This window comes from Anabrus simplex, chromosome 2, assembly GCF_040414725.1.
Source record: "Anabrus simplex isolate iqAnaSimp1 chromosome 2, ASM4041472v1, whole genome shotgun sequence".
Lineage (NCBI taxonomy): Eukaryota > Metazoa > Arthropoda > Insecta > Orthoptera > Tettigoniidae > Anabrus > Anabrus simplex.
The window spans coordinates 667,907,716-667,935,101 of record NC_090266.1 but is presented as its reverse complement, the minus strand read 5'-3'; the positions used below and the strand labels follow the sequence as shown (position 1 = coordinate 667,935,101).

Below are 27,386 nucleotides of genomic sequence, written 5' to 3'. Positions count from 1 at the left end.
GGGACTGGGTGTTTGTGTCCGTCCCAACAGTCTACTCTTCATATTCAGACAACATACCACACTACCAACCACCACAGAAACACGCAATAACGATTACATCCCACCATATATTGTTGGCGTCAGGAAGGGCATCCGGTCGTAAAACAGGACCAAATCCATATGTGCAACGCAGTTCGCACGCGCGACCCCACATGTGCGTAGGAAAAAGCTGTAGAAAAAGAACGAGACGTCAAAAGCAGGAAAAGCATAGAACCGCAACAAAAGACACGTTGCCTACAACTCCGACGAAACTACGCACAGAAACGATTTTAACAGCGCACAAACCGCACAATAACAAACTCATTCTTTCGTCCCGACCAACGGAGTCGCTAGAGCGTGGTAAGCCCTCTTGCTTGTCGTCCTGAATTCTCAGCTGTAAAGCACACAAGCTGCAGTAGTGAGAGGGAAACACGATACACTCGCCAAATAAATACGTTTGAAAAAGAGGTCGCGTAAATTACACAAGTACATAAGAATTTATCTTAGGGGAAGAGTACTGACCATACAGGTTATATTGTTGAAAAATAGGAAGTAAAAATAAATCGGAAAATGAGTTAAAAAACGGAAAGTTTCCGGGTAAATCGGAAGGGTTGGCAGGTATGGATGTGGCAACCCTGTTGTCATAAGGGGTTGCCTGGCCAAGGCGGTAAAGGCGTGCTAGGTTCACCCGGAAGGACGTGGGTTTGATTCCCCGTCGGGAAGTCGTAAAATTTAAGAAACAAGATCTCCGCTTCCGGAGGTGCACATGGTCCTGAGGTTCACACAGCCTACAGCTGACCACTCTACCCTACCTAGTGCCAAGGTTATGGATAGTGGTAGCCTTCACCTTCCACCCCTCCAGGGGCCTTTATGGCCTGTGTGGGGACTGCTTTGCTTTTGTTGTCATAACAGCAATACTGTTTTCTTAACAATGAATGACTATAGCGCTGCCAACTTTTCGTAATCAGCAGTCGTTCTTGCTCCTTTACCAGAGACCTAATGTGAAATTCTTCCTAGTTTACGGGCTGCACGAGTTACTTGTGTATATAAAAAAGGAACATAAAGAATTAACAGAAGAAGAAATTGCTATACCAGCTGAAACACCAAAGATTGTACGTTTCTAATTTTTTAAAAATATTTCTTATCTTTTATCCTGTACGGCTTCATGGCTAAATGGTTAGCGTGCTGGCCTTTGGTCCAGAGGGTCCCGGGTTTGATTCCCGGCTGGGTCGGGGATTTTAATCTTCACTGGTTAATTCCAATGGCACGGGGGCTGGGTGTTTGTGCTGTCCCCAACATCCCTGCAACTCATACACCACTATCCTCCACCACAATAACATGCATATGGCAGATGCCACCCACCCTCATCGGAGGGTCTACCTAACAAGGGCTGCAACCGGCTAGAAATAGCCGCACGAAATTATCTTTTATCCTGTGTGTATTAATAAGGTTGCTAGTGCCCAAGAAACTATCAATGGTTTTTGTTACCCTATTAAAGTTCCAGAGGTTTTTACATGGAGGAATATGGCTGTTAGAAATAAATGTACTAAGGTTAAGAGAGGTGGTGGGGGTGCATTTTTTTTTTTTTTTTTTTTTTTTAACTCGTATATGAATATTATGAAATATCGCTTTCCAATCTTCATCAACTCGGAAGGAAGGAAGGAAGGAAGGAAGGAAGGAAGGAAGGAAGGAAGGAAGGAAGGAATTACTGTATGTTAAGATCTTTTAGTTCCACATCTGGCATATAAATGAAACTTTCCACTTCTGGCCATCTGATCTCCACCTTTGTTTAACATTGCATGTTGTTGCATTTAACAAGTCATAAAAATATTCCTTCAATCAGGAGATTTATAAAAATCTGATATTTATTTTTGTGATTTAAAAATTATTTTATACACACAGGAGTGTGAAACTGTGGTACAAAGATGCCTGCAACCATCAAGGATTGGTGCTCACAATACCCTTTCTCTTCAGTAGACTACTACTCATTCTCATAGTGAATATTTGCTTAACTCATACAAACTCTGCTTTCTTCTTAAATAGCACAAAATAGAAAAAGTACAAGAAGCGTTGTCTAGGCTCTCTAAAATGAGGCTCTATCCACAAGAGCTTTAATATATACAACTCAATAATTTTAGATCCCCGATGTTAATAAAATGATTAAACAACAGGCTGATATAACGAACCATACAGAATAACCACCAACACTTTGGGTTCCTGAAACCCTGGCATAAGCCACGTTGTAAGAATACAGTTTTGAAAGATATACCAGTATGAACTATCACTTAATACTTTGGACTCTGGGACCTTTTAATTACCCCTCTTCATCTATTGTTATTTCATCATCCAGCTCTACGGATGACTGGTTAGTCTTGGCCATCAGGCTTTGCGGTTGATTGTAGGATGGGTCACGAGTATAGTTTGGATATTTATAACCTAAAGAAGTATAAAATATGCAAGCAAATATGCCCAAAAGCTAGCTAATTATGATAGGTAACAAATTTTAAGACTATTACCACCAATGAACGTGCCAAAAACGTTATTAGCAATAATATAAAAAGCACAGTTAATATGCAAACTTACAGAGCTACTGTAGGTAGGCCTACATTACAACATTAGGTACTTTCATTCAGTAGCACAACCCTGAGGCACTCTTCCCACGCTATGCTCCTAAAGAAGGACCTAAAAGTGAAGCATTACCATGCTTTTTGGTATCTGTCTGGCTACGTTCATATAGCGTCAGGTTCTTGGCATCACGTCTTCTAAAACCGCTACCTATCTGTTTCGGGAGGAGAAATAAAAGTACATCTACAAGAGTATTTTGAAATCCTTTCTTTGAAACGACCCAGATAGTATGTACCTTATTCAAAACGAACCAGACAACATGTACCTTGTAAAAAATGATGCCTCAATTTAAACAAAAATGCTCAAAATATAACCAAATATAACCTTATACAGTAAAACTTGCTCATAGTGGAATCGCAAGGGTCCAGAGTTTCTTTTTCGAATTAGACAAGTTCCCGGATTGAACAAAATTATACAAAAAAAATTCACAAATTACTTACCCCTGATCCATTACTCTAGTTTTGGTGATGCAAATCTCTATCTTGACGTACAGTAGGTTTTTATTACTCTCGCATAGACCTGCATTATCACACACTTAACTACGTACATTATGTACTGTACGTACCATACTAAATGAAAATTGGACAATTTTTGCCTTATTCCACGTTGAATAAACAAACTACGGTATACGTATACTGTAACACATACTGTATAACACAACTTAAGCCTTATTACACATGTCTAATAAACTACAGTATTCATATAACACATAACACACAATACTGTACTTGACAAATTATTCCTTCTTCCACATGTGTAACAAAGAAGCCTGTTTCACCTTCCTTGATTTAATGTCTTTCTCAATGCAGTCTTTAGTGCTGTACAGTAACTCAAGAAGTTGCGGTGAATTGGACTTGGCAGCAAATTTCGTAACGTCCCTGACACACTGAATATGAATAGCTTGTTCATGAGTGCGTATTTTCTCCTGACTTCCTCTTTCCTCCTCTTCCCGGTCTCCGTCCCTTGGATTATCATCTTCATTCTCTGTACGGCGGATCTTCAGAAGCTGTACAGCAGACTGGAAACTGTAGCGAGTAGCAAGCTGGTCGTTGCTGCAAATGTATTTATCTACATTACATGCGAAATTCTGTTGTCGGCTCAGCGTAGATATCAGTGCAGCATTTTCAGTCACTTCCTCAGGTGTGCCGACGTCATCATTTCTGCAAATCTTGCTTTTGCAAAACACTTTATGACTGAGGTTTGTTCTGCTTCATAGCTAAACCGATCCAGTTGACAGCATCCAGTATGGAAACTGAGCGTGCAAGGGAGTAGGTGTTGTCAGCTGTAGAAACATTCTTGATCAGCGACTCCATCAATAAACGCCTGTTTCTTTGCTAGTTGCTTTACGTCGCGCCGACACAGATAGGTCTTATGGCGACGATGGGACAGGGAAGGGCTGGGAGTGAGAAGGAAGTGGTCGTGGCCTTAATTAAGGAACAGCCCCAGCATTTGCTTGGTGTGAAAATGGGAAACCACGGAAAACCATTTTCAGGGCTGCCGACAGTGGTGTTCGAACCTACTATCTCCCGAATACTGGACGCACTTAAGCGACTGCAGCTACCGAGCTCGGTAGTGATATTTAAAAGTGTAAATCACTTCTTGGTCAATAGGTTGAACAACGCTGGTTGTGTTAGGTTGAAACCAGGCTAGCCTGACATTGGAAAACACACGTGGGTGACAAGTGGCATTGTCGAGAAAAAAATATAACTTAGCGACTTTCCTTGTTCATACTGCAGTTTAATTTGTTCAGCCATTTTTAAATTAGAGCACTGGTCATCCACGTTTTCCCATTGCTCCTCCAAGTTACTGGAAGTTTCCGCAAGTCCAAGTTTTTAAAACACCTTGGTTTTGCTGATTTCCCGATTACCAGGGACTTTTCCATTTCCCCCCCTCCATGTTACCGGACAACAGTACTGTAAGTCTTTCTTTCGACATTTTACCCCCACCACACATCTCCTCACGAAGCGCAAGTGAATTTGAAGGCAAGGCTTGAAAAACCAATCCTGCTTCGTCAGCGTTGAAAATGTCTAGGTTCATAGCCAGAAATTAAATTTTGCAGCTTCGATTTCCACTCTGCTACTACATTTCCATCCACGTCTTTGGACTCGCCACAGACTTCATTCCATACGATAATGTCTCTTGTTTTGAATTTCTCCAGCCACCCAGTGGATGCTTTAAAGGCTGAGTTGCCAAGTGATTTAGCAACGGCAAGAGCCTCATTCTGTAGCATACATCCACTAACCGGAAGGTTTTTCGAACGGGCACTGACTAACCATTCCCGAACTAAATAACATTTCTTCATTACCTGTTACCTTACATTTCCTCTTCATCTGTACATTCCCCTCCATCCACTGCTTACTGTCGGATTTTTTTTAATTATGGACACTCGAGTTTAGGCTTTAATAACAAAAAACCGATAGGCCTATTGCAAAGTGAATTAAATCAATATTTTATTTGTTTAATTCTGTATTAGAATGTATAAGACACATCGTTTTTGAAGTTCATAAATTATTTTTATTTGTGGTTGTAATAAATACTGCTCAGGTTTTTGGCTTCTCTAAGAAGCGCTCACTTAGGAATATATGCACGGAAAACTAGTTGTCTGATGGTAATGAAATTTTTATATGTTATAACCACATGTATAGTATAGTATAGTACAAAAGTTAATTATAACAATCCCAAAAAAAAACTGTTCTTATCAGTTTTCTAAAGCAACTCTTTCTAAGCCCAGAATAAAGATACAACAAGAAATTTGGTCTTCTTTAGAAGCACTCAGTCATGGTTCTCAGAAACTACAACCACGGTAACCATATAGTATGGTACTGAATTTATGAAGAGTAATATTGAAGGGAGGTTTTGTGTACGCTGGACCGAGCGATTAACAGCAGGCGTGATGGTGAAATAGGATGCAGTGTTACCGCGTTCAGTAGTAATCACACACGCAACGAACACAGCTTTAAAATTCAATTTTATTTCCTCTTATAAAATGCACTTCCCATCACCTTTTCTCATAAGGGGTTTGGACTTTCAATGCAGGTTTAAGAATGGTTGGATTCTTAATTTAGATGTATCACACTGCACAATTTTTACAAGGGTTATTTACATTACATTTTACAATATTTAATTCTATCAATTTCCTTCTTCTGAAAAATCACTATGTTCTGATGAATCGGTGCTGCTGTCATTCATGTTAATTATGACTGGCTCGAAATAAGGGACAATTTCGGACAGTCAATCTTTCTCCCGTCACAGGTCTTCAACTTTTTTAGCGTGTTTAATACATTTTTTTTCAGAGTTCACGGGTTACGGTACGTAAGGCTTCTTGGCATAAAGCGATAATTGCTTCTATACCTCTACCATTTTCTAACTTGTTAAGCATATTTGTTTTTGATATTTTTCCTTATATGTAAGCCCAAATGAGCTTGATTGTATTAAGCTTACAATGGGCCACTGGTAACCCATACAAACTGTACACCTGGTCAAAGTCGTTTAGTCAGTTGTTCCAGGTTGTTTACCAGTGTTTCAAAATAAGGACTGGCAAGGAAAATCAGCTCTGACTTAGTTAATTTGTTATAATCTTTAACTCCAGATGGTAATGAAATATCCTTTGATGCTATCCAAAATATAATTTCAGGTTTCAGCCATGATGTGTTCGGGTTTTAAGTTGAAGTATCGACCATCGTATGACATGGAGTTTGATCTGTAACGAGAGCTGACCTTTAAGGCAATAAACTCAGGTCTCGGAACATACGACAACTGAAAATAGCTTGCGAACAATCCAAGGTCATGAGCATTACGTTTCACAACTGATCGGTGCGAGTGTACACGGCGCCCGATTTCTCCACCCCGTCTGATGTTAAACGCATGGTCCGGTGTGCACAAAACCTCCCTTCAATATTACTCTTCATAAATTCAGTACCACATTATATGGTTATAGTGGTTGTAGTTTCTGATAACCATGATTGAGTGCTTTAAAAACACCCCAAGTTTTCTGCTGTACGATTAACCTGGGCTGAGAAAGAGTTGCTTTCGAAAAATGACAATAACTCTTTCTGGATTGGTAGAAAAACCTAACTTGAGTATTACACTACAAGTACATGTGGTTATAACATGTACAATTTTCATTACCATCAGGCAGCTAGTTTTCCGTGTATATATTCCTAAGTGAGCGCTTCCTAGAGAACAAGCCAAAAACCCAGGCAATATTTAATACAACCGCAAATAAAAAATAATTAATTAACTTCAAAAACTATATATCTTATATACTCTAATACAGAATTAAGCAAGGAATAGATTGGTATTACCCACTTTGCAATAGATCTATCGGTTCGTTCCTAATTAGAGCCTAAACTCTAGTGTTCATAATATTAAAAAAAAGTCAGCAGTAATGTCGTCCTCATGTTTTAAAGTCTCAAACTTGAGTTTTTCCACATCTAAAACGCTACAATTTCATGCACAACGTTTCCTTTTCGCTCCCTTCAATAGCTTTATAGACATTCCGCTTTGAGCAAGTTTTACTGTATCTCTAAAATGAACAAAACAATAAAAATAGCCAAAATATGCATTTATATGCAATATAAAATTGCCTTATATGGGACAGAGACTAATCATCCACGGATATTTTTCAGATTTCAGTTACAATGAGGTCAGGAAAGAAATATGACTTTTCCTTAACATCCAAACCTTAATTGTGAGATTTTAATTGTAAACAATTCCCTTGGCTTGAGAACTGAGTGCCTGTGCTGTCTCCAACACTTCTGCAACCCACACAGCACACACAATCTTACCCTCTACCATATTAACTCTTTCCGGTCTAACTGCGAGCTACAACGGGCGAAATTACGCTCAGGGCGCGCTGCGGGCATAGCCCGTAGTAAGGTTTAACAATTCACTAAAAACTGAGATCGAGCTATGCACACATTCTGGTAGTTACATCGTGTTTCTTCATGTATTAATTACAAGAGTATTTAACACATGGGTGACGGGCCCCGAGAAATCTCGTAGTACGCTCGCCAGCGGTAGGTGACGGGCCCCGAGAATTCTCGGTTTTATTCACGACATTGTTTTCGGTCTTCCTGTGACATCTCTTGACCATATCTTGAACTGTTTCGGACGTTCACATTGAGGAGAATAAATCGTAGATGTATATCTGCCACTTTTCTTTCATTCACGGCCTCTTTTATTCTTTGATTTAGTTTCAAAACGTCGACTTTCTTTCTGCCGGTTCAGTCAATGATAAGATGGAGCGCCCGCGGACTACGGTGTTAGCTGACGACGATATTTTAGAAGAATTATATGCCGATGATCGTTCAAATGGAAACAGTCTAATGAATTAGTGGAAACTGAATGTGAGAGTGATAGTTGATATTTTACCTAGTGTACTTACTTATTCAAGTGATTCTGACGACGACGACGATAACGATGTAAACATTAATGATGTGTTAGGAATTGACGCTGAAGATGGTTTTGTAAAGGCAGATCCACTACTACTAGGGGCATTGGAGAGTACCCATACCAACTTTAAAGATAAAATATTGACTAGATTAATATTTTTGTACCTTTTTATAATCAAGTGCACTGTAATATGTTTAGTAGAAAAATGTCCGGTCCACAGGGTATGTGACAAGCTCAAGCATCCGGTCAGCAATGTGTTAAGCAGATGGCAGTATTATATGTCTAAGTCAGAGAATTTACGATATTTTCGATCAACATGCATCAGTAGATATTGTCACTCAGTGAGCTCTAGACATGGCTTCTCGCAGCAAACATGTGCTTGACGAAAGTTATATTTTTGATATTTTATGATATAAGTTCATGCGCAAATGAACATATTATCGACATATGAATTCAAAACAACAACTTACATTTCGTTCGTTTTACGGCCTAGCACGTTCGCCGCGTATTTCAAATTTGCGTGAATACGTTAAGTTTGCTGTACAAAAATAATAGTAATAATAATAATACGTAAGTTTGTCTACACATTAGTAAAGTTGTCTGTTTAGAAGACTGTATTTTCCCTTTCTCAGAAGTCTTTTGTGGTAAAGGGAACAATATTTTTACATCCGAGTAAATTCTGACAAAATTTATCAATTATAATAAAATTTCATAAGAGGTCCCATTTTCATTATTGTAATTATTACTATTATTGAAAAATTATAATTTTTATATCGTACTCATTGTTGTTTTGTAATTGCAATGCACATTTTATATTAGCAAAATAGGGTAAATATAGCAGTATTTCAGAAAATGCTTAGTTATCCGTCAGACCTTTTTTCCATTCACAAAACATGGCATAATATATAAACAATTTTAAAATCTCAAGTGATAGTTGACATAATACAAACAGCATTTTTCAAAACTAGATGCCCAAACAATCACAAAGAAAAAAGAATCATGCAAATATCTCCTACAGGTACAGAGATATGTTTTAAATATCCTTAACAATGCCCAGTCCAGAACGTTTGTTAGAGATATTAAGGCCCAGACTGGAATGGGTTAACACAGTGTCCTCTACACAGCAAAGGCCATCCACACTTGTCAGAGGGTCTGAACCAGGCAACTAATAGCTACATAAAATAAGGGGAGGAGGCTTGGAAACCACACCCAGGCGACTGGAGTGTGACACTGATGGTTATTATTATTATTATTATTATTATTATTATTATTATTCCATCCCATGACAATTTAGACTCTAGAGCAGTGCTCAGTGTAAAGCAGTAATTTCCAGCATTCTGGATATTTTTCAAGGCATTTAATCATACACATAAAGATAAATTAGGTGCAAGAGCAAATGGCATACAAAAATTGGTTTATTCTCATTCACATCAGTTTTCCATATTCCTATACCATAGAAATATAGGACATTTTAGTTTAGTGCTCCTCACAGGACCACAGCTTCAAAAAGCTGAAAGACTTTCTCTTAAGGAAGACAAATAATATTTCTAGAAGACTTTTCCAGTTCCAAATATATGGTAACACCACGCATACATCATAACTTTAAGGAAGAATATACATAATCCACATACCTTAACCCGTAATATTTGTTCCCTTAAATCTTGCAAATCATTGAATGTTGACTGCGCTGTGATGGAGTATACCAACACAAACCCCTGACCATTTTTCATATATAAATCCCGCATTGCAGTGAACTGCTCCTGTAACACACACACAAAAAAAAAATATTTTAATTTCAATGCCAGTAATAGAGCGAGTTGTCAAATATGTGCTTAAGTACATAACACACTTTTTATATCAAAATACACTGTAGGAGTGTAATGGATAATTAATACCAGAGCTGACCTTTAGCCAAGCATAGCCAAGAACGAAAAGTCCTATCAGTTTTAATTACTGCGTTGATGGGGTGAAAGTTCCTTTTGGGGATCATTGTAAGTATCTAGGTGTTAATATAAGGAAAGATCTTCATTGGGGTAATCACATAAATGGGATTGTAAATAAAGGGTACAGATCTCTGCCCATGGTTATGAGGGCGTTTAGGGGTTGTGGTAAGGATGTAAAGGAGAGGGCATACAAGTCTCTGGTAAGACCCCAACTAGAGTATGGTTCCAGTGTATGGGACCCTCACCAGGATTACCCGATTCAAGAACTGGAAGAAATCCAAAGAAAAGCAGCTCGATTTGTTCTGGGCGATTTCCGACAAAAGAGTAGTGTTAAAAAAATGTTGCAAAGTTTGGGTTGGGAAGAATTGAGAGAAAGAAGAAGAGCTACTCGACTAAGTGGTATGTTCTGAGCTGTCAACGGAGAGATGGCGTGGAATGACATTAGTAGACGAATAAGTTTGAGTGGCGTTTATAAAAGTAGGTAAGATCACAATATGAAGATAAAGTTGGAATTCAAGAGGACAAACTGGGGCAAATATTCATTTATAGGAAGGGGAGTTATGGATTGGAAAACTTACCAAGGGAGACATTCAATAAATTTCCAATTTCTTTGAAATTGTTTAGGAAAAGGCTAGGAAAACAAGATAAGGAATCTGCCACCTGGGCGACTGCCCTAAATGCAGATCAGTATTGATTGATTGATTGAAAACAAGATGGTGTTGGCAAAATAATAAGTTGAAGACAGCTTGATCATAAACAGGACCAAATATATAATGATTAAAGCCAGGCTAAGTGGTTCAGACATTTGAGGCACTGGCCTTCTGACCCCAACTTGGCAGGTTCAAAGGTTCCTCAGTCCGGTGGTATTTGAAGGTGCTCAAATACGTCAGCCCCATGTTAGCAGATTTACTGGGACATAAAAGAACTCCAGCGGGAATAAATTCTGGCACCTCGGCGTCTATGAAAGCCGTGAAAGTAGTTAGTGGGACATAGAACCAATAACATTATTAATTATAACGGTTCAAGCAGTGGAGACCTTGAAATATGGTACTGCCACTCTCCCACGCCATTTCATTTTTGATAGCCTAAACACCTAGTCACAGATCGCTAGCTCCAAATACTAGTCAAGCACACAATTTGTCTTGTTAAACATTTTATTGACATGTCTATAGAGAAGTAATTACTGAAGACTTGCTAAGGATAAAGTATCTTAGGACATGATGTACCAGCCCAGCATTTATCTGAAGCAAGTACAAGGATCAATTCTTCAGATAATTTAAACCTCAAAGTTGCTATCAGTACAACTCACATGCGATAGAGAAATATAACGATTCGACATACCCCGGCTTGACAAACATAATAATGCTTCTGGGCTACAAAATACAATAATTCATGATTTAAACAGGATACTTCAATGAAATCATATCTAATTACATCATAGGCTAATGATCTGTAGATGAACGTAACAATCCAGAAGAAATCCACGTTAAACAACAGCAGGTGTGGTGAATATTGGTTTGAAGCATACATGACAGGACTTCATCGATAAATTAAGCAGATATGCGATAATTGAAAAAGGCTTTACACAAAACTTGAACATAACACAGGCAAGAAATAATATAATACACACTGCAAATCACATGCTAGTTCGACTTTAAAGTCGTAGTTGTGGCCTTTTTGGCTTCCTGCAAAAAGTCTTGAGATAATGCTTTGTCAGAACAGGGACCAGAACTCCAGGCCTTCAAAATAGAAATAGACTCCAGACATTCAATGGACATGGATGATCTGAACTCTGTTCTATTTTTCTTCACAAAGCAGAAAACACATTCACATTCTGCATTGCGATGGGGTATGGTGAGAATAGAAAGCATTACTCTAGAAATTCGGTTATAATTAAGAAGCCCATCGACTCCACGAATTCTTGATTTGTGTCCTACTGGAATCACTTGCAGCATCTTGACTTGCTGCCAAAGTGTCATCTACCGGAAGAGCTGTGAACTGCCTCTGAAGCTAATTCACAACCTCATCTGTAGCTTCATCCTCTTCCTTGAATAGCCTGTTAGGAAACTTTTCCAAGAAAAAACAAATGTAAGAAAACTGTGCATCTTCAATTTTGTCTAACCTAGGAACATGAGTATGCTTTAACACATCTTTGAGTGAAAACTTGGTGATGATGTAGTCACAGGCAGTACAGAAGTATTTTCTCACTGATGAAAAGAAAAGGGATTTTTCTGTATCCTGGAGATCATTCACTATGTTTGAAGTCTAAATGCCAATAACCAACACATCATCATTTCTTTAATTTTGAGAACTTCAAGCAATGAGGGAGCTTTTGACTATTTTGGATTTAACAAACTTGGTGAACAACTGCTTTAGCAAATCCATTAGAAGTTCCAATATAAAGTGAACTTGTGGGGAAGAAGTCCAAAGGCAACACTGAAATTGTCAAATACAGGAATAGTCACACAAAAGAGGGTGCAAAAGGCCTTTTTCAAGTTTGAGGGCAGGAACATAATTTTTCCTCACGTGTCGTAGCAGAAATCTTACATTTTAGGATCGGTTTGTCAAATTTGGAAGAATACGCAATTCTTTTAGTGGGATGTGTAGTAGCACATCGTCTTCTGATATTCTTTGGGTCCACTTTGTTAACCTCTAGGCATTCTGAAAGATGTCAAGCTTGCGGATTTTTTTTTTTTTTTTTTTTACGTCGCACCGACACAGATAGGTCTTATGGCGACGATGGGACAGGGAAGGGCTAGGAGTGGGAAGGAAGCGGCCATAGCCTTAATTATGGTACAGCCCCAGCATTTGCCTGGTGTAAAAATGGGAAACCACGGAAAACCATCTTCAGGGCTGCTGACAGTGGGGTTCGAACCTACTATCTCCCGAATACTGGATACTGGCCGCACTCAAGCGACTGCAGCTATCGAGCTGTCGGAAATATTTTGGGTACATAATATTACTTCCTCGTTGAAGAAAGAAAGAAAGAAAGAAAGAAAGAAAGAAAGAAAGAAGCAGATCCCACTTGTCCAGTAGTCTATCCAAACATCTGCCTAAAACTAACCACCTAGTACATACATGCTTCCGAATTTTCTTTACCACTTTACTGCGTTGTTCTGGAATTTCTGAAGGCATTCTTTTCTTTTGACCCTTCCTTAAGAAATAAAATATATCAACAATGATCTCATATACTTGAAGTGGTAATCTTCCAGCACCTTTTTCAGCCACTAGACTGATCAGGTGGCAAATGCAACCTATGATGGCAATATCTGGTTGAACTTCCTTCAGAACTGCTGAGACCCCAATTTTGTATCTTAAAATAACAGAAGCATTGTCGTAGCAGAAAGCCACACAGTTTTCAATTGGAATGTTATGAGAATTCAGCTGTGATAACATTAGGTTACGTATGTTTCGCCCTGTTGAGCCCCATCTAATGCTGGTATGGATAGCACAGTGCTCACTACCTTTCCCCACGGAATATCATAGAATGTAACAATAGGATACAGCTTGGCATTCGTATCATTGCTTCCATCCGTTGCCAAAGAAAATTGTCCGTTCTGAAGGCACTTAACAACTTCAGATGATTCACTTTTTGCCATTTTATTTACAATGTATGTCGTTTCCGTGCAGCCACAGCTATATTTCTTTGCAACTTCTGATATGAGAAACATCTTAAAGCACCAGCATGATCAGCCACACTTAAGGGCACTGTGTGTTCCACCGAAAGGAAAGTAGACACTCTGCCCTAATTACATCACTGTCAATGTTTCCAAACTTGGAAAAAAGATTTTGATTTTCTTGTTACCTTCCTTCGATTTAACATAACTTACGTGTTTACCACGCTTCACATGATTACTTAAATAGTTTCTTCCACCACGCACAATATTAGTATCACACCCACATACTGTGCAAACGGCACATTTTCCCCCCTTTCTTGATTTAAGTATGCATGGAAAATCAACAGAATATGTCTAGAAGTACTATTTCTTGTTGGATTTATTCATGAATCCTAATATAGGAATACCGGTATACACAGTTCAAAAAATTAGGGGAACATGTTTTGTAACGTATGGTATGTGAACGTCAATGTGGTAAATGGGGTTCCAATGGTCGTACAGCATACCTTGAGACCTTAGCTACTCAGGGTATGTTAAATTGAAGTTATACTCCACCTGTGGGCATTGCCATGCATTAAACTGTCAGGTGACCCCTCAAAACAAAGCGAACAGTGGTGCATCCGTGTGTCGTGAGGTACACAAAACTACTCCGGTCATTAGAGCACGTACGTAAACCAGCACATTCCACGAGACATTTCAACGAGGTTCAAGTCGCGAGGGCCATCACTCTGATCCAGAAAGGACAAACTTTTCGTCGTGTTGCTGTGGATTTCATTGTCTCTCCGTCAGTTATTCAACGCTTGTGGAATCGCTACAATGAGACAGGCCAGTTCACAAGGAGGGTTGGACAAGGTCATGGACGCAAGACAACCCCACAGGATGATCGATATCTGACCAGACAGTAAAGAACAGGTTCAGAGAAGTGTCCTTAAGAACCAGACGTCCTGTTCCGAGTGTCCCGTTTAACGCAGCCACATCGCGCAACTCACCTTCTGTTTGCCCGTATCCACGTCAAGTGGCAACTTCGCCAATGGAGACCTGTCTTGTTCACAGACGAGTCCAGATTTCCCCTGACACAGCCTTAAAGACGTCAACGTGTATGTACATGCCATGGTGAGCGGGAAGGCGACCGATTCATAAAAGGTTCGGTGATGCTGTGGGGTGGCATCAGTACTGATGGCCGTACAGATCTTGTCATCGGCCGTGGTAATCTTACTGCTGTGGGGCACATCGAGCAGATACTGCTACAGCATGTATTGGTTGCTGCATATGATGTTGGGATACGCTTGACAGAAGTGTTTGTGGGCGTTCTGTTCCACCACAGACTCTCTCAGACCTCGAACACGCTCTCATTGAAGAATGGGACCGAATACCGCAACGTGAACTCCGTTGACTTATATGGAGCATGCCATGTAGGTGCCAGGCTGCGATAAATGCTCGTGGAGGACATACACCATACTGAAGCTCTCCAACTGTGATAAAAATCCACCCTGGAGGACTTATCACTTTGTCTATGCCCCTATTTGGACATTTCCATTTGTGTTCTGAAAATGAACGTGAATCCATCAATGTTCTCTTGTATACTTCAATGGTAAAGAATAAAGGTTTATTTGGTAATAGACTTCGGTGTGTGGTATTGTTTTGAGGAGCATGGCATACGTTCAAAAACATGTTCCTCTAATTTTTTTAAACTGTGTAGCTCATGAAAATGTCCGAGAACACAAATGTCTCGATATCTACTGCAACATCGAAATGAACCTGGATCACATAACGTCACAAAGAATTATAACAAACACTCAAGGCAGTCAAACACTTCATTAAAACATGTCAAAACACACAAAGACTTAAACCATTAAATGAACATGATGCCAACCTCGTGAACAAAGAATATGCACATGGTAAAAAAACATACAAACACATGGAACGAATGTAATTAGTCCAAGTAATACAGGAAGCTGCGAAGCACGAAGTTATAACGCCAAAACTCAAAAACTTCATTAAAATATGTCATAACCTTAAAAGGCAAAAATATTCAAGGAACACCAACTTCATGAACAAAGAACACTCACACGGTCAAAGATTATGGATCAAATCACAACAAGCGGAGTGGAACAAAGAATTTGCGGAGCAGACCCTGTCAACGCCTAAGATTCATATGGAAGAACTCTTAATCCGGCTTTCAATTCAATCCCAATGACAACACCAACAACACATGGTTGTAAGTACCGATCATATCAAAGAACGAGTTATTGACTATTGTGGACTTTCCTTCGACCCACGTAAACAACTGATTGCAAAGAAATTTCTGTCTGTGAAGTCATAAAATGACACTGTCTATCCGTAAAATGCTGCAATTTCCATAAATTTTACGGATAAACCGTATACGTTGGCAGGTATGCAATGTCAATGATCAAGCAAGTACACAACCAATGACAATTTGAACTCCAGAAGACTTTGAATATTTCATATTTGTTCAAGTGTACATAATGAACACTCTCTTCCTCCCCCTAGTTACAAATTAGTGGCAGAGGCTTTGATGACTAATATCCTGCCAGATGGCCTAAAGATACTAGTGTGTTGTATGGCCAGTGTGAAGCCATCTTCAGTCGTACTGTTCAGCTTTGGTAACTCATCAGTTTTTCGGTTAATCTCATAATGCAACGTGAACGATGCTGTAGCCCTCAGGCCAGGATTAAAATCTTTGACCGGGCCAGAACTGGACCTGGGTCTCATGGTAAGAGGCAAGTACGTTGCCTCTACACCACGCAGTTGGCAAATGCTTCAATCACCAGAAGCGAAACGTGTATCTGCATAGAATCAACATATAAAGAGCAAAGAAGAGAATGCAACCGATTCTTCAGAACTGTGCAGATAAAGTATTCTTATAATTTACCTCATAAGTCTGTGTCTGGAGCTGGTGCTGACATTTCACCATTCATTCAATATGCTTTATCGAGGCTCGCTACTACCCGAATTACCACGGGCAACAACATTTGAAGGTCTGGTTTGAATAGACACACATGATACTCGCATAAAAACTGCTATACATGCTTCAGCCATAATTACAACTGTAAACCACGCTGTCCCATACCCGTAATCAAAAAATTGAAGCAACTCCGCATGTGTATAACAAATGACAGTGTTAAATTTTCCATTTATAGGTATATTTCAGATTCTAGCCATTTATGTATGCTGGTGTCATCCCAGTCAAATATTTTCATTCTGAAACCATAATATTTTCATTGTGAAACCTTAAAAGTATGAGAATGATTTGCAGGTAGAAATATACAGGTATGAATCTCTGAAATAAACTCACACTAAAAAACTGAACAGCCTAGACACAACAGAATTCCTACAAAAATGCACTGTACAAGATGTTCTTCACAAATTCATACCGTGTCACAGGGCAAGAGTTTACAAGATGAGCAAATATGTGAAGTAGGTGAAGAATCTATATTTAGATTGGCCAGATCCTTCAACCATGTGACAGTAGCGTCAACAAAGCAGCCAGTGCACTTAAAAATTTCTAAAAAGCTCCTTGATACAGGTCATGCATACTAAAATACTTAATACCATTAGTCACAATGGGAATTTACCATTAGCGACTTCAGATGCTGTTTCCTTTATGAAATTTCTGTGTAGTCCTCTTGTACTACAACATCCTATGTAAATAACTTACAGTTAAACTGAAAAACTTTTATTATCTAGTGTGCATATTTTAACAGAAGCTCACTAGCACCTGTGCGGGAGACTTATCACACCGCTAAAAGGTAGCAGAATCCTGTTTAGTTCTCGTCTGATTAACACATTGAGGTTGAAGGCCATATGGGCAGTGCCATTTATTGTGGAGAACGAAGCCCAAGCAGCGTACATTCTCCTATTTTCACCATTGTTGCTATGGGAAAAAATACAAATGGCGGCAAACTACAGCTCTACACATCATATTCTGCCTTTCAAATCATGTCAGAGCTGTATAGACTCAACACCAGCGTGCACGTAATAGCGGATGCAGATTTAACAGACCTAACAAATCATAGATAATATTTTTGTACTGATTCTTACATGGCTTTATCTGTTGTACAAACAATTCTGAACAGACCAAAAACCAAATAAACTAAATACCTGCCATATTTTATTAGCTAAGTTTATACGTTGAACTTTTTAACACAATGATAAACCGACTGATTTCAAAGCACTATTACCATGGTAAAGGTACGGGTGTATTCTGCCCGAAGGCAGGTCCGAACCTCAGCAGAGGTGTGCCTGGGCCGGAGTTTACGTGTGGTAGGGTGGCCAGTTCTTTTCCGCTCCTCCATTCCCTTACCCCCACCAACAGTGTGTGGCAACCCATCCAAATCTTGACCACGCCCAATGTTGCTTAACTTCAGGGATCTCACATGATCTGGTGTTTTAACATGGCTATGGCCGTTGGCACACGGCACATAAGAGATCCATCAATTGCATTACAGTTTTTTAAAGTATGAACTCTAATGTAATACCATAAATATAGTGAAATAAATCATATAGTGATGCGAGTAATAGTGAACATGATTCAGAAGAAGACACAAACACAATAAAGATGTGCTTTGAGAGATTCCACAACCTGATGCATCAGTGGTCACCACACACATTTAATACCTAGTTCGGATTATTCTCTTTTTATCATTTATGGTTATGAAGTCGGATGTTTGGTTCCAAAGACCAGAAATCCTATTAATTGTTATTAGTATTGTACCCGTCTAAATGGTGCCTCAGTTAATTTAGGAAAGATGGGAAAATTTTATTACGGAATATTTGTTTACGAGACCGCGTGTATCAGCTGTTACAGTGCCGTGCCGATGGGAGCCAGCCGAAAGTAGATCAACAGCTGTTGAAGGCTGCCAGCACACGCAGTTACGTCACCTGAAACACTGACAGACGAGAGGGGAGATTATTCTCGAAAATCCACTCACAGCTGAGAGCAAATAACACTGATTGGAACCTTGTAAAGCCAAATATACATAATGTTGTAGAAATAAATATCGGTAGGCCTATATAAATCACTGAAACCTCACAAGCGGCCGTGGCCTTAATTAAGGTACAGCCCCAGCATTTGCCTGGTGTGAAAATGGGAAACCACGGAAAACCAAATGGGAAACCACGGAAAACCATCTTCAGGGCTGCCGATAGTGGGATTCGAACCTACTATCTCCCGGATGAAGCTCACAAGGGACTCTTCCTCGCGTTCTACATGTTTAAACATTTTGAATGACTTGTCTCCAAAGTAAAAAACTACGCATGGTTTCAACATTATCAGGATTCAGAGTTGTACAACAGTCAGAAAGTATGTTTTTGTAAACAAAGCAGCCCCTTTCGCTGACCACATTAGACGTCGGAAACCATAATACTTGCGAACACTTGGTGCAAATCCTCCTAAAACTTCACTAACAATGTCAACTTTCTTCACTTTTTTTTTTTTTGCTAGGGGCTTTACGTCGCACCGACACAGATAGGTCTTATGGCGACGATGGGATGGGAAAGGCCTAGGAGTAGGAAGGAAGCGCACGGCCAACTCGCCCGGTTTCTTCACTTCTATCAGACGTGCTTTCACTGCATTTTGCAAAGCCATATATCCCTGGAAGATATTCATGGATATGCTGGTGCTGCCCGGCCAGTTTTATTGGCGCGTAAAAACCTCCTGTGGGACAACATTCCGACATCTCGGCATCTCCGAAAACCGTAAAAGTAGTTAGTGGGACGTAAAAACAATAACATTATTACAACTCAACCAGGCGATTTATTTATTTATTTATTTATTTATTTATTTATTTATTTGCTCTTTGCTTTACGTCGCACCGACACAGATAGGTCTTACGGCGACGATGGGATAGGAAAGGCCTAGGAATTGGAAGGAAGAGGCCGTGGCCTTAAAACCCCAGCATTTGCCTGGTGTGAAAATGGGAAACCACGGAAAACCATCTTCAGGGCTGCCGATAGTGGGGCTCAAACCCACTATCTCCCGATTACTGGATACTGCCTCCACTTAAGCGACTGCAGCTATCGAGCTCGGTGCGATTTATTTAGAATAGGCCTACTAATATTGTCATATTTTATAATAAAGTCGGTATTATTTATCTTCCCTTTTATATTCATCCATGTCGTCATGCCAGGCTAATCCAATTTTTCTATAGAAATGCTGGCTTGCATGAAAACTTTTGTTGTGTCTATTACAAATTACTCTCTATCACTTTTCAACTCCTTTGCGATGTGTAAAGTAACGCCGATTGTTATTTGCCGCTTAAAATTATGTTCATTTGCTTCATTCTTCTTCTTTTTGTCTGTTTCTGATTCTCTACAGTATTTATCGCACGCATCTCTTCGTTTTCACGTAATGCGAACATTACAGTACTTACACATTTGAATCTTTCTTGCAGCATCAAATACATAGAACACACCTCACTGTTGTATTTCTCGGCCCTCGGAAAAACTGTTGTGACTTTAGTTTTCAGCATTTTTGTACTTAAATGCTGGACATTTGCTGATGAAGGTTCATAAGTGGCGAACTTTCAATGCGAAAGAGTATAATGCACACTGCTGTATCTACAACCGATCTTGCTACGACCGCAACGCCATTTGCTGTAATCAATAACAGTTATCGATTTTTATACACATACTTCCGATACACTTTGTGTGCATTTGTGTAGAGAATATACAGCGCTATCAATCAACAGAGAAGGAAACTACTATAGTCAAGTTCTCAAGAGCATTTAAACGTTTATTGGAGATCTTTACTGATACGATTTCGCATTTTTCTTACCAAGTGGGGTATATTTCGTGATTATTTGCGCGATTCGCGTAATAAACAGATTTCACGATATTTCGCGAGTAAATTTCGCTAAAATACGTTACGGTACGGTACCTACAAGGTCATATAAAGGCTAGAAAGAAAATATGAAAAATTTCGTGCTTATCGCTATTACCAAAAAATACAGCCCCTACATATAATGTTTTGATATCTAATCCCCACTCTTCGATTTAATGATTACATCAAGAAATCATCACTCATTCAAAACGTTTTATAAGTTCTGTAACACTCTGTACAGTTATATTAACAATCCGTTATTGTCCTCAACAAAATCTCCCATATCAATATCATAGTCTGGCATTTCACTCTTTGAATATTGCCGCGGGTGGTGAGGTCATCGTTCCCTATCCACTCTTTCCCGTAATGTTTGGGCAGCAATGTGTGCAGGTCGTTGAGCTTTTCTTTCTTAAGACGAACCCCTTCCGCCACTGGTACTGGCACAATAGCAGATAAGGGTTTCCCATGTTTCAATATGCTTTCTGCTTCCACCACAATCGCTGTTATTGTTTACTTCGCTTCTTATCACATAGTTGCCTTATTTTGTTCATGTATGTATGATCCTCTTACAGGGTTCTGCGACATAACGAGCTTTGCTGCATAACACACGCTGGACACAACGACCTTTGCAGCAGTTTTGTTATTTGTCACCTTTTAACATATGGATTAAATGGCCTTTGCTCATGTATTACATTGCTGGATTGTGTATTTTGATGAGCTGCATACAATGGCGGTGATAACACATTTTGAGAAAAAAATGGACATAACAGGTTTTGCAACTGGACGACTCAATTGACAGGAGAGAGAGATCTATCAAAATTTTATCACAATACATAATATATACAATACTTACTGTACCAGCTGTATCCAGTATCTCCAACATACATTGCTGACCATCCACTTCTACTTGTTTCCGATAGCTGTCCTCTATTGTTGGATCATATTTTTCTACAAAGATGCCTTGTACAAACTGGACTGTAAGAGCAGATTTTCCAACACCACCACTGCCCAGTACTACAATCTTATATTCACGCATCTCACACGGCAGTGCCCTCTCCCAATCACTCTGGAAAGAAAAGATGACCATATTAACAAATCCTACTTCCTATAGCATGAGAGATTAAAAACTTGCCTAATAGCCACCTATGAATATTTCAGGGCCCACAACAGAAATATTTTTCAATATGACAATCCAAACAATTTTGTACACAGGCATAAAAGAACACTAATGCTTGACTGATTCATTTAAAAAATGTTCCAAGAATTTTACATTATTAAAACATTACAATCTTCTGAACGTTACACTATGGATAGTAATGATGATCATCCCTGGCAACAACAATAACACATATTCAGAATTTTGAGCATAATTGTGCAGTGGTCTTTACAGAATGCCTTGCTACAGCAAGGATATAATATAATTATCTAATAATAAACATAATATTTGCTTAACATCCTACTGACTATTTTTACGGCTTTCGGAGATGCCGAAGTACAACACGAGGCTGATTTATTTGAGCACCTTCAAATACCACCAGACTGAGCCTGGATCGCACCTGCCAAGCTAGGGTCAGAAGGCCAGCACCTCAAACGTGTCTGAGCCACTCAGCCCGGCCATTATACAGTAAATCTTGCTCAAAGCGGAATCGCTAGTTTCTTTTCCAAACTGGACAAGGTTCCGGACCGGAAAAAAATTATACAAAAAGAGTCACAAATTACTTACTCCTGATCCATTAGTCTAGTTTTGGTGTTGCAAATCTCAGTAAATGTCTTTTCACGAGAGTTTAATCCTGATGTGAACATGGTATGTCCACGCCTCTGCCAAAGAAAGAGTTGTGATTCGCTGAGCGTGTAGTACCGACCTCCACCCCGTCAACGTCTCGTGTTCGCACGCACAGGGCTACGCATCGCATATGGTAACAGTGCGAAGATCTGAACTTCTGAATAAACGATTAAACCTGGATTCTGCTCACTTAGCTTATTGAACACATTCACAATGCACTGCCTATGGTCACTTCTGAGCGGTTTTCCTCTTTTGCGCTTCACTACACACGATGGTCCTACCTCTTGCTCCATTTCTCTCACTATGAATACTGACACTGTCTGCTGCTGCAAGATGCAAACACCTTATCTCCACGCTGTACAGCTTGGGTCTTTCTCCCACTACAAGAAGACTTCCTGTATTACACCACGCCTTGTGCCTTCATTTCTCGTTATTTAATCACTATTTTATATATAAAAAACATATATACTGGTATATATGACAACTATTTGATTACATACTCTTCCAAACTATCTAAATGTAAGAAACTAAAATAAAATAAATGCCACGTACTACTTTCCTTCAAGCTCGCATACAGTCGAGTGAGTGCGACGGTTGAATCAACTACGTGTACGTCCACGTGCAAAAACAACGCGCTCCGCCTATTTGTTTACATCAGGATTAAACTCTAGTGAAAGGACATAACATAATATTTTGATGTGCAGTAGGTTTTTCTTACTCTTGCATAGGCCTGCACTATAACACACTCAACATATTATGTACAGTACTCAATAAAAACTGGACAATTTCTGCCTTATTCCACATGTTTAATAAACAAACTACAGTATACATATAACACATTACATACAATACTATATTTGTCAAAATTATTCCATCTTCCACATGCCTAACAAAGAAACCTGTTTCACCTTCCTTTATGTCATGTCTTTCTCAATGCAGTCTTTAGCACTGTACAGTAGCTCAAGAAGAATAGGTGGAAACCAGGCTAGCTTGACACTGGAAAGCAACACATGTGGGTGACAAGTGGCATTGTCGAGAAAAAGAATAACTTTGCAATTTTCCCTCTTCAATCTACACTTAAATTAGTCCAGCCATTCTTCCATTAGACCACTGGTCATCCAGGCTTTCCCAATTGCTCTTCCAAATTACCGGAAGCTTGCACAAGTCCAAGTTTTTAAAAAAACCTTGGTTTTGCTGATTTCACAATTACCAGGGACTTTTCCATTTCCCCCCTCCAGGTTACCGCACAACAGTACTGTAAATTTTTCTTTTCACATTTTACCCCCACCACATCTTTCCCCACGAAGCAGAAGCGATTTTGAAGGCAAGCTCGAAAAAACAATCCTGTTTCGTCAGCGTTGAAGATATATTCAGGTTCATAGGCAGAAATTAAATTCTGCAGATTCGATTTCCATTCTGCTACTACATTTCCATCCACGTCTTTGGACTCTCCACAGACGTCATTCCATACAATAGTATCTTGTTTCGAAACTCTTACAGCCACGCAGTTGATGCTTTAAAGGCGGTGCTGCCAAGCGATTTAACAAAGAGCCTCATTCTGTCTCGAACAGGCACTGACGAACCATTCCCACACTAAATGATTTCTTCATTGCCAGTTACCTTAGATTTCCTCTTCAATTGTCCATTCCCCTTTATCCACTGCTTAGCAATGTCGTCTATATGTTTTAAAGTCTCATAAACGTTAGTTTTTCCACATCTGAAGTGCAACAATTTCACACACAAGATAACTTTTCCTTTTCACTCACTTCACTTTCCCGTTGTGTCAGTGATGTATATTTCTTAGCCATTGTTCTGTCTTCAAAACTGACACAAATTTACTGACGGGATATAAAGTAAGGGAACTGTTTACTTTAGAACTGGGCTCAACTTGTACATCAAGATAAAGATCTCTATGAACCATGCAAGAATCAGGCAATTAGTGGAGATATAAATCCCATTCCACCAGTAATTTGGGAAGGCAACGGGAAAAAACCTCGTATTTAATCCCCAGAAAAATCTTTAGCATGACTGGAAAACATAAAACCAAGGCCCCCAGTCCCCGGCAGCCCTTCAGTGGGCAGGGGGTGCTATTAATCTCCGGGCTAGTCATGAGAAGGATAGCAACGTGGAATGTTCACAGCTTGTTTCAAAGTGGAAAGACTCCATAACGCCATCAGAGAGATGGAGAGACTCAAGATTGACGTTCTTGGCATTAGCGAAATGTGTTGGCGTCATTCAGGAAAGAGTGTAGTCAGTGGTTATCAGGTATACTATTCTGGTAATGACGATCCTCGCCATCTTAATGGTGTGGGATTCATTGTATATCGAGACATCAGTAAGTCTTTGAAAAATTTTATACCAGTATCAGATAGGGTATATTTATTACAGCTTAATGCACGACCAATTTTAGTGAATATCATCTGAGTATATGCTCCAACATGTAATGCATCAGACGATGTCGAAGATTTTTACACGAAAATCGAAGCAGCCCTGTCATACACCAAACCATGCGAGAAAAACATTGTGATGGGCGATTTCAATGCTAAAGTCAGCCATGGCCGACAGGCTGATGTAGTCTGTGACTACAGATTAGGAGCAAGCAATACTCGAGGTGATCGACTGGTCCAGATGTGTCAGGAGGAGGGCCTTATTATAGCAAATGCACATTTCCAGCTACCTCCACATTGCCTCTATACATGGACCTCTATAATGCTGACAGCAGTACTAGGAACCAGATTGATTGAATCATAATTAACAAGCAGTTCAGAAATTCTATCAAATGTGTGAAAACATACCCTGGTGCTGGTATCAACTCAGACCATAGCCTACTGTTTGCTTCCATGTATCTCAGGCTGAAGAAATGCCATGTAAAGGGGAGTTTTAGTTGGATTGAGATTCAGAAGCTTCATGATCAAGCACTGAAGGATGAATTTCAGTCAGCCCTACGTTTAAAACTTGCGGAAGTTTTAAACAACATTAATGTAAATGATGTTGAAGGCACTCGGGATCACATCAAATGTGCAATTGACGACGTAAGTCAAGCACAATTAATGGATGCTGGAAGAAGGAAAAACAAGCTGTGGATGACAGAAGAAATCCTGAAGCTGATGGATCAGAGAAGGTCTTTTAAAAACTAGATCTTGTAAAGTACAAAAGTTTGCAGAATTTAATACAACAAAGAATAAGGAATGCAAAATAACGACGGCTCTGAGGAATGCAACGAAATACTATTAATGAATTCAAAACATGATTTTTTCAACATGTACAAGAAAGTGAAACAAGTAACCAGTGCATATAACAAGAAGGGTAGTGGAGTCCTCCTTAATAAGAATGGTGACCTCCTAGGGAGCACAAAAGAGAAACTGAAGGAATGGATGGAATACGTACAAAATCTCTTCTTGGATCATAGAAATGTGAATCATGGTGCTTGGGCAGACGGTGTGGGTATCACGTGCAGAAGTAGAATATGCCATAAGAACAGCGAAGAATGGGAAGGCTCCAGGCCCTGATGAGATGTATGCTGAGATACTGAAACAGCTTGAGAAAGAAAAATCCCTTTCATTATTAGCTGACCTATTCAACAGTATTCACCGCAGTGGAACCATTCCACGAGACTGGCTCAAATCGACTTTTGTAAGAGTGCCTAAGGGAGCCAATGGAAAATTCTGGAATGAATATAGAACAATTAATTTGATAAGCCACGTTCTGAAAGTATCCCTAAAAGTCTTGCATGCGAGAATTTATCATAAATGTGAAGAGAATATTGGAACCTCACAGTTTGGCTTCGGACATGGTTTTGGTACTAGAGAGGCATTATTCAGTCTGCAGGTATTAGTCCAACGGTGCCGAGATGTCAATGTCGATGTTTTTGCATGTCTCATCGATTACGAAAATGCCTTCGATACAGTCCGCCACGATGAACTTATGAACATTCTTCGAGAATCAGGACTTGATGGACGGGACATTCGTATTATTCGTAATCTCTAATGGAACCAGTGTGCTGGCATAAGAGTCGATGGTTGTATCTCGGAAGAAGTATCAATTATGAAAGTAGTTCGCCAAGGCTGTATTCTTTCCCCCATGCTTTTCAACATCTATTCAGAAAAGATTTTTCGAGATGCTCTTTACGGAAAGACTCAAGGAGTTGTGGTTAATGGTTTCATCATAAATAACATCAGGTACGCCGATGACACATTGCTACCAGCAACCAATCTCCAGGATCTACAGGAACTACTTAATGCTGTCATTGAAGCCAGCAGCACAATGGGCTTGAGGCTTGTAAAGAAGACCAAGTGGATGGTTATAAGTAGGAAAGAAGATGGCATTCAAGGTAATCTCACAGCAGCAAAGGAACAGATCGCGAGAGTGGCAGCATTTAAATACCCGGGATGTCACATCGATGATGACTGGGAACTTACACACGAGATCAGATGCAAAATTGGGCAGGCCAGAACTTCTTTTCAGAGACTTAGAAAACTTTTGACAAGCCGTGACCTCTCCGTTTCACTACGGCATACCTGCCAACTTTAGAAAACCAAAAACCAGGAGATTTTGATTTGAAAATCAGGAAAAATCAGGTGAAATCAGGAGATAAAATTGGTCAAAATTGCTTATTCTACATGTCTTGTGCAACACAGTACTACGATATATTTATAAGACTTATTGTCTCAAAGCCCGACTGTTGCTATACGAAGCTACAAGGTTAAAAATTACACATCTCAATTCCCTCACAGGAAGTACGTGAGTGGGATGATCGGTCTCTGATAAGCCTACCAAAAATAGTATGAACTCATGCTCCACATGTATGAATCAGTCATGCACTTAGATGCCATTACTTAGAAATGCAAAAATTAATATATTGCATAAAGCGCCCGCGCAATTATGCGAAGCGCAATGCTACTTGGATCAAATAAGTAGCTGATGTCCCCGTGTTTCGCTACAGAATTCTCAGAAAGACTGTCCTTATAGTTTTCCCAACTGAAGTCAACATGTCATTACGACGGTGCCAGTATGAATGTCGCGATTAAAAGCAATGCTTTCATACGAAATATTCGATAAAATGAAAACAGCACATTTTCTCACTTTTACCGAAAAGTACTGCGGTGTCAATCTATCAGTTCAAAGTTTCAGAGCCAGAATGACCAGGCTGCAGACAGCCGCGAACA

General features: G+C 39.5%; 1 protein-coding gene across 6 annotated transcripts in view; it reads right to left on the bottom strand.

Annotated features, from left to right (window-relative positions):
* Nucleotides 1-27,386, bottom strand: part of Rap1 (RAS oncogene family member Rap1) — a 141,352-nt gene that overhangs the window by 52,265 nt on the left and 61,701 nt on the right. For all 6 annotated transcript variants that reach the window (XM_067141194.2, XM_067141196.2, XM_067141195.2 and 3 more), the window contains 2 exons: nucleotides 21,292-21,504; nucleotides 9,669-9,797 (listed from right to left, as the gene is read on the bottom strand). In XM_067141194.2, coding sequence (XP_066997295.1) covers nucleotides 9,669-9,797; nucleotides 21,292-21,474 — 312 coding nt within the window. In that variant the 5' untranslated portion in view covers nucleotides 21,475-21,504. The remainder of the gene's footprint in view (nucleotides 1-9,668; nucleotides 9,798-21,291; nucleotides 21,505-27,386) is intronic.